The sequence below is a fragment of the Miscanthus floridulus genome, chromosome 11 (assembly GCF_019320115.1).
Source record: "Miscanthus floridulus cultivar M001 chromosome 11, ASM1932011v1, whole genome shotgun sequence".
Lineage (NCBI taxonomy): Eukaryota > Viridiplantae > Streptophyta > Magnoliopsida > Poales > Poaceae > Miscanthus > Miscanthus floridulus.
This window is the reverse complement of record NC_089590.1, coordinates 39,049,635-39,058,816: the sequence shown is the minus strand read 5'-3', so window position 1 is coordinate 39,058,816 and position 9,182 is coordinate 39,049,635. Positions and strand designations below refer to the sequence as shown.

The 9,182-nt window shown below is 47.0% G+C and overlaps 1 protein-coding gene across 1 annotated transcript; it reads right to left on the bottom strand.

Annotated features, from left to right (window-relative positions):
• Positions 1–3,652: 3,652 nt before the first annotated feature.
• LOC136491805 (uncharacterized) lies at positions 3,653–4,030 on the bottom strand. The gene has a single exon (XM_066488039.1). The coding sequence runs from the start codon at positions 4,028–4,030 to the stop codon at positions 3,653–3,655; it is 378 nt and encodes a 125-aa protein (XP_066344136.1).
• Positions 4,031–9,182: the final 5,152 nt, after the last annotated feature.

Here is a 9,182-nt window from a genome sequence, read left to right as displayed (position 1 = left end):
TTGGGAAAATGATCCTCACCTCACATGGTTTCACCCCAACCTATCTAAAATTTGAAATCACCTTCTGTGGTCATCGATGACAAAGGAGAAGTAATTCACAAAGAAAGGGGGAGAGAAACCCAAAGATAGTAAGATAGAAAGATAGAAGGGGATCAATCAATTAAAATTTGAAGCACACAAGTAGGGGGAGCAAGCACATAAACTTGTATGTTGCATTTGTATGTGCATTACATATGTTTGCTTGCATAGCATAAGTTTTTAAATTATATATCCATGCTTGTGTGGTGTATGCTAGATTGTAGAAAATGATTGATGAAATGAAAACTAGCCTGCATAGGATAGCTAGATATTCCTTGATCTTTTACAAGTGGTACTAGAGCCTTACTTCTAATGTTGATCTCATGAGGTATCAAGTTCTTTGTGTTTTTCAAGTGATATCTAGCAAATTATGGTGCTAAGGATGGTGTTCAAATGGCAACTCCGATTGGTATCACGCTTCAAAGGTCCATTCTTTACACCTTAGCATCATTTGGTAGCTATTACTCTCCCAAACTTCCAATCCATGCATATGTGCAAGCTTTCAAATCTAAACTCTTAGCACATATGTAGGGGGAGCTAATATTACCAATTTGGGTTGATGAAACTTGTTCATAATCTTTACATATGGTAATATGCTTGGGCAAGCAACATGAATCCAAAAAAGATTTCATTGAATATCTTTGTGAAAAGGTTATCATCAATTACCAAAAAGGAGAGATTGAAAGCCCTAGTTTGGTTTTAGATAATTGATAAAACCTAGGACTAACCTTTGATCTTAGTGTGTGAATTAGATGAGGTATTCCAATCCAAGTGGTGAAGCTAGATGACGGTCATGGTGAAGGTGATGGCCACAAAGAAGATGATCAAGTGCTTAACATTTGGAAAAGAAGAAAGAGAAAACACAAAAATGGGCTCAAGGCAAAGGTATATTGATAGGAGCCATTTTTGGTTTGCACTCAAGACACCATAGAGGGTGTGAGTGGTTTAGGATCACTAGCCATACTATAAAGAGGGGAAATCTTTGGCTAAGCGGTTATCCAGTGCCACTAGGTGACACTCTTGCATATGCATTTAGGAACCTAGTGTGCTAACTTTGACCCTTGTAAAATGCTTTGGAAAATGCTAACACACATGTACACAAGTTTTACACTTTGTGGTTAGCAACTTCGAAGCAAGGGCGAAGTGGTTGTGGACTTAGAAAAAAAGAAAAAGAGGACAAAATCCACGACCGGACTCTATCACTGGGGTGATCGGACTCACCACGGGCGCGTCCGGTCAATTTTAGCGGTGGTGTTGCGTCGGCCGAGAGCGAGAAAGAGTGACCGGACGCAACGACCTGACGCTGGCCGTGCATCCGGTCATGCTAACTAGAGGAGGCGGATCACGCGGTGGCAAGCGGACGCTGGCGGCAGCATGCGACCGAACGCGCAGGGGCTGCGTCAAGTCTGCATTGACGTACGCTAGTGTCAGCATTTCATGTGAGCGCAGAGAGGCATTGTACTAACCGGACTCAGGGACACGTCCGGTCCCAAGCGACCTAACGCGTCCGGTCCAAGAAATCAGCTCTGGAACCTCTCTAAAAATGATCTGACGCCGGAGCACTTTGAGTCTGATCATCGCATAGGCGCGTCCGATCCTAACTTAGTTGAGCTAGCGTTGGAACTTGACCATTGAGATCGGGTGGCTATGCTTGAACGCAGGGAGCCACGTGGCGGCAAATGCGCAACCCAACGCTGGCATGGTGCATTCGGTCAACCAGACCGGCTCATCCGGTCAGCACACATAGCTCCCTCCCTTGACCCTAACGGCTCTATTCGTTTGAGGGGCTCTATAAATAGTGTTTGGCTAACTTGGGGCTCACATTCTTTGCACTTTGACATTCCTAACATCCTTGTGAGCCTAAGCAAGCACCTCCCACTCATCTCCATCATTGATTCATCATCATAGTGAGATTGGGCATGATTCTAAGTGCATTTGCTTGAGTGATTGCATCTAGTGGCACTCGGAGATCGTTGTGGCTGCGGATTTCTTATTTCTCTTGGTGGTTGCTGCCACCTAGATGGCTTGGAGCAGTGGAGGAGCTTCGACATGTGTTGGTGATTGTTCATGGTGGCTCTGGTGATTGTTCTTGCGGTGTCCAATTGTGTGGACGAGGATCGTGCAATACCTCTTAGCCGCCGAACCACCAAGTTTTGGTCGACACAACGGGGACTAGCGTGCCGGCAAGCACGTGAACCTTGGGAGAAAAATCTTGTGTCTCTTGTGTGATTGGATTTCTCCCGGTGATTGATTGGCTTCATCTTCATCTTGTGATTGGTTCATTCCTCTATACGGCGGTATAATCACCCTACTCACTCCATTACATTCTTGCAAACTAGTTGTGTAGCAAGCTTTTTAGTGTAGCTAGTTCTGAGACCTTGCTTGCTAGCTTAGTTCATCTAGTGGAGCTCTTTTGTGTAGCCTTGTTGAGAGCTCTTAGTGAGTAGTGACTTAGCTTCTTGTGTGCCTAGTGATTTTAGCAACTAGAATTGTTGGATAGGTGGCTTGCAACCCTTGTAGAGCTTGAGCAAAATTGCATTACGCCGTTTGTTGTACTAATCAATTTCTTTAGTGCTTTGTAGAGATTTTAAAAAGGCTATTCACCCCCTCTAGCCATATTAGGACCTTTCACTGAGGCCATGGATTGTCGGTGCCACCTCCTCCAGATTAGGTAGAATGGTGTCCCGATGGGCACCGGAGCATGTAGGACGCACTCGAGGTCATCCTGGCAGTTGAACCGCACGAGGAAGTCCTCTGATGAGTGGCGACTGATGATGAACACATCCATCAGCATGTTGTAGAACAACTAGAGTTGGTCCCGCACCTACGCCAGTGAGGCAGGCGAGCGATTGCCACCCACCATTGACATGAACGCAAGCGATGTGAGGGCGCTTTTGGCCTCGTTGAGCTCCATTGTGCGAGTAGAAGCAACAGCTCCAAACGAGGGCAACGGGATGCATGGCCAGGGGCGGTGGAGGAGGAGGTGAAGGCGATAGAGTCCTCTACGATGGCATGTCCATACGCGGTGGTGAAGGAGGTGGACTACGACATTCTGGAGCACGACGCGGCGAGTCAATGTGGGGCTTGCACACCGAGGGGACGTAGGTCTCCCGGCCCGTGGAGCAAGAACGCCTCGACCCCGTGCTTGATGAAGTGTAGCCATCGGGGCGGCGCGCGCGGCGATGTGGGGGTTCCCTGGCCTGGGGTGAGGCCTGGCCGGAAGGGGAGCGACGGTGCTTGTAGTTCCGTGCCCGGTGCGATGTGCTGTGACAGTGGTAGCACCGCGATGGGAGGTTGCAGTGCACGAGAAAGTGGTCGTAGGCGAGGTAGTTGAAGCAACGTCCAACGAACTTTGGAGGGACCGGCGTGGCCGGTGAGGACGCTCGATGTTATAACGGCGCCACCGATGTTGACTCTGCACCAGTGTGAACCCATCCTTGTCCACGGGTGCGCCCCCCTAGGAACATGGTGGCGAGGGGGAGCATCCGCACGTGGACGACGAGGAAGGGGCAGCACCTGGCGGCCATGGGTGTGCGCGCGTGAGGACGATGGGGCGGAGGGGGGACCTCCTCTCCTAGGGGCGTGATGGAGGTGGGCGACCAGCATCCGCCATGAACGCGGAGGTGGCAGCACAGTGACGTCGACGAGGGCGGTTGGCGCGGGCCTGGGCGTGGGAAGGGTCCACGACCGCCTTCCCCTTGTCATCGGCGGCGACCGGAGATGAGTCATTAGACTCCTCGGAGGAAGCGTCAGAGTCGTCGAAGTAGATTCTCTCCTGCAGCCGCCAGGTTGAGCGACCCGCGCCCGCCGGCGACCCCCAAGGCTGGGCGAAGGGCGAGGTGCCAGCCAAGGCCTCCGCAGCCGCACGGGCGAGGGCCGCTTCCACGGCAGCCGTGATGGGAGGGAGCTCCAGCAACTGGCCCCTGTGGCTCAAGAGCTCAGAGGATGACATGGGTCGGATGTCCGCTGCAGGGTGCATGAACGAAGGAGGGGGATGGACGACGGCGCCTGAGGGCACGCCGGCAGACTTGGAGGGTGGACGTCAGGACCTAGGTGGCCGCCTGTGGGTTTGGGGTGGTGGACGTCGGGGCCGGAGTGGCAACCGACGGGGCTTGGGAGGAGAGCGCTCTCTCACCTAGGCAGCTGCAGCTCCTCGGATGCCTGCACCCAACTTAACTCTGGTTTTACTAGTTCTTGAAAATAGACATATAGGATGCCTTTTTTGCTATGCATATATGTTCTTGAAAATAGACATAGCCATGTTTGCTTGAACTTATCAGCTTGGCTTATCAGTCATAGTACATTGTTTTTTCTAACAATAAATCAGCGAATAGTATTTTTCAGCCTGACTTTTAAGCGAAACGAATATAAAAAAAACTCGATCCGCGGGGTAAGACAGCCTCGGACATTGTGCTTAAGAAAAATATCTTCTCACGCAAGTCGAGAAAACCCCCGAACCTCTGCCCCACCCATACACAGTGGCACCGTAGCTCCCGTGAGACTGGGCTAGCCTTAGACCTTAACTTTGGCGTGGGACAGATGATGAGATTTTTTTCAACGCGCCGATAAACTACGCCTCCTCCGGCCAACAAATCTGCCATCGAGGGGGTTCGAACTCTGACCAGCAGGATGCAAAGCGCGCAACCAAACCAACTGGTCCGGGCCATATATGTATAGCAAAAAAGGGCATCCTTGTTCTAGTGATTAACCATGTATTATATGAATGAAATAAATAGAACAAATCTGCTACTTGGAAGCTCTAGCAATGCATGGGTTGGACTCGAGACGTCTCGACTACGAATCTCGTCCTCCTACCAAGATGGATCTGTAGACGAAGGAAGGAGGGGTCGGGCTCATCGGGGGGACGCTGAAATTGAGGTCCGTGGACGCGCCCGGTAGCCGGGTACTAGTTTAGAGGCGTCAGGGGAGATGTGGAGCTGTGGGAAGGAGGAGGTGGGCAGTATTGGGTGGCAAGGAGTAGGCGAGCGGCGTCTAGCGGTCGTAGAAGCCATCGGAGGGAGCATGGTGAAGCTGCCAGCGTGGGAGCTCCGACTCCATGTGCAGGCGATGGCAGCAGAGAATGTGGGTGGGGCTGAGAACGCGACAGGTGGTGACACGCGAGGATTGAGGAGCCGGCGTTGTGTGCGGATGGGAACGAGAGGTGCGGCTTCAGAATTTGGATAGAGAAATTGTAAGGGAGATACAGAGTTTTTTTTCCCTTTTAATACAGTTGCACATCCTTTTCTTTAGAAACTCCATTTTCCATCGAGAGGCGCCATAAAAGCATGGCAATAAAATTTTTGTGTGCGCCAAGGACCATGCTAATTAACGTGTGTGTGTGTTAAATCCGCCAGAAAAAAACAGACAACACACATGGATATTAGTCTATTATCCTGTGATTGTGAGCCAATTTTTTTTTTTTTGTGTTCTGTAAAAACCTACAGGGTTATTTATATTTCCTTTCGTGGCAAGTACGCCAACCGGTTAAACAAATTTTCTTTGTGAGTATTTTTATGCCTGTCAAGAAAATGGCACACAGGAAAAATTCTGTTTTCAGTGGTGTCCCTAACCGATCATGAATCAAGCTTTGCCAGTATTTATATAGGTCGATCTATCTAGAGAACACTATAAACTAGTAAATTGATCCAGATGAACACATGTCGTCGTTAATCTTCAAGTCTAACTACCAGGGGCGGAGCTAGAGCAAATACGAGGAGGTGCGTTTGCCTTATGGGTGTATAGGATTTTACCATGTGGGTGCCAATATAGTAAAAATCTGATCATAATCACTGTTTTTTATATTTTTTGTGGGTGCACCCAGTACCATGTATATAGATCTGCCCATGCTAACTACACCAAATAGTACATCTATATGGTAATATAGCCCATGCATATAGCCGCGATTTGATATCGCGAGTTGACCAACTCACATGTGTGCGGCCGACGCCGAATACTTAATTTTATATCGCTTGACCCATGCATTATCCATCCGTTCATCGCGGTCTACTTACAGCAGTTAAACAAGTCGAGTGGCCAAACATACAGAGACTAAACTGCCGGCAGAGGACGTACACCACATGCATCGTCGAATGGGAGAATACGCTTGCTCGATGGATCGAGCCTATAAATACCATCACTTCATAAAAAATGATTTTTAGCAACGGTTCGATTTTTTTTGTAGGGGCGGCTGGTGATGGAGCCGCCCCTACAATGGCGTACTCGGGTGTCCAGACACCAGCCGCCCCTACAAATGAAACAGCAGGGGTGGCTGGTGTTACGAGCCGCCCCCTACAAATGGGGTCTGATTTGTAGGGGCGGCTCAATCACCAGCCGCCCCTGAAAATGCTATTTGTAGGGGCGGCTGATGATTAAGCCGCCCCTACAAATGGCCCCGTATTTATAGCTCCGATTTGTAGGTGCGGCTCAATCACCAGTCGCCCCTACAAATGCCCCCCATATAAAACAGATGCAGCACCTTCTTCCTCCTCAGGTCACTCACTTCAACCCATAAAAGAAAGGTGGGGAGGCCTTGGGCACCTCCCAAAAATTGCTCTAGTAAGGGGGGGAAGGTTTTGGTCTCAAATCCTTTGATGGAGAGGTTGTAGAAGGTAAGAAAATGCTATTCCATACTTTTTTGAAGTTTTAATGGTTGGTTAGTGAGTAATTAGAGTTTTGTTTTTCTCTCTCTTCTATGGTGCTTGAGCTACTTATGAAGCAAATTAGACCCAAGTTTTAAATGTACTAGGGTAAATTAAGGAGGGGAACAAGATCATACCCTTATTTGGTCCATGTTTCTTGATTTTAGGGAATAATTAGTTAGTTTTATGGATGTTTCATGTACAAGTGGATCTAGATTTAGGGTTTGATTTTTTTATCAATTTTGTTTTTGTAAATTTATGTTTGATGAAATTGGACTAGGGTTTGTATGAAAGATATTGGGTAAAGTATAATTGTTGCTAATTATTGTCTTCGAAAATGTTTATTGTAATCAATAATTATGTATTTTAATTATTTATGGATAAATGGGCAATTAATTAATTTTCCTTTACCATGGTGTGTTTGTATGCTTCATGTAATTATATTAGATTTATATTCATATATATCTGAAGTATATACAATTATTCTCAAGTAATTATTAATTTGTTTAATTTTTATATATATCTGAATAAGTAGTCCTTTAATGTTTATTTTGTTGTTGTTGTAAAAGATGAAGCACAGGAACTCTTGGATATATGGTTCGTTAAGGTTTAAGGCAGGTTTTCGTGAAGAGGTGGATAAATTTATTGAAGCCCCAAAGAAGCATGCAACGACATTGAAAGAGAATAAGGATACAATTATTTGCCCATGTAAAGATTACAAGAACCGTATGACATGGACAGATGTGACTATCATCAGATCAAATTTGATTATGCGAGGATTTGTTGAGGACTACACAGTGTGGATTCATCATGGTGAAATGGTTATTGTTAACGACGAGAATGAGGAGGAATACGACGACGAAACCATAGAATCCCTGTCCCAATATTCAGCAGAGCTTGATGCACGAATGGATTTTGAGTTTGGCAATGAACAAGGTGGTGATGCTGGTGGTTGGGATGGTAACGACGAAGGTGGTGCCAATAATGATGGTGGAGCACGTGTCGGGGATGAAGATGATTTGGAGGACATGATTCGAGCCCTTGGACCAAAGATTTTACTAAATAGCCCGAAAGGTCTAGAAAATTTGGAAAGGGTGACAAAAGCATCGAAGGAGACTGTGTATGGTGTTGAAAAGGGTTGTCCGATATATTGAACATTGCTACATTTTGTGCTTGAGCTGCTCATTCTGAAGGCTAAGTACGGCTGGTCAGACTGTAGTTTCAATGATCTATTGCATCTCCTGTCATGGGTGCTACCACAACCAAACTCAGTTCCCACCAACACATACCAAGCGAAGAAGGTCATAAGTCCATTGACAATGGGGGTTGAAAAAATCCATGCATGCCCCAACCACTGTATACTTTTTCGTGGCGAAACGTTCAAGTCACTGGATAAATGTCCTCGGTGTGGGGCCAGCCGGTTCAAGAACAATGACCTTTACGGTGGGGACGAAGCCTCCACGGGGAAAAAGAGGAATAAGAAGGGTACAAAAAAGGTGGTACAAGAATCTCAGCCCCCAGAGGACACTCCATTAGACAACGATGCAAAGCAGTGAAGAATTCCTGTCTTGGTAACGTGGTATCTGCCAGTGACCGACCGCTTGAGACGTATCTTCCTAAACCCTAAAGAAGCCACACTCATGACATGGTGGGATGATGATAAGATTGCACACCCGGCTGATTGTAGTCAGCGGCAAAGGTTTGATGAGAAGCACAAAGAATTCAGCGATGACCCAAGGACTGTATGGTTTGGCTTGAGTACTGATGGAATGAATCCCTTCAATGAGAGGATGAGCGACCACAGCACATGCCAGTGATCTTGACCATGTACAACATCCCAACATGGTTGTGTCATAAGAGAAAGTACCTTCTCCTCACTATTCTTATTTCTAGCCCTAAACAACCAGGCATTGATATAGACGTGTTCCTCGAGCCTTTGATGCAAGAAATGGAGAGGCTATGGAGGCATGGGGAGCAGATGTACGATGCGTTCCAAAAGGAGGACTTCATATGTATAGCAATAATATTTGTTACTACCAATGATTACCCCGCGCTGTTTGCTTTGTCTGGACAGATCAAAGGGAAGATGGGATGCTTGGTTTGCTTGGATGGTACTACATGGGTGTACCTAGATGCATCCAAGAAGATAGTTTACCTAAGGAACCGACGCTTCTTAAAGATAAGTCACAAGTACCACAGCAAATTATTCTTTAGATTTTATGACAATGCTCCGGAGATTGAACCCCCTCTGGAGAGACGTCATAACAGAGAACACGTGTACAAAATGGTGACAACATACGCGTTGTCTATGGAAAGAAGAATCCGGATGGGACGAACAGAGATAGAAGTACACCTCCTATCAAAGGAGTACCTTTCAAGAAACAATCGATCTTCTTTTAGTATCTATCTTATTGGCTAGACTTGGAGGTCCCCCATGCCATTGATGCTATGCACGTGCAGAAGAAT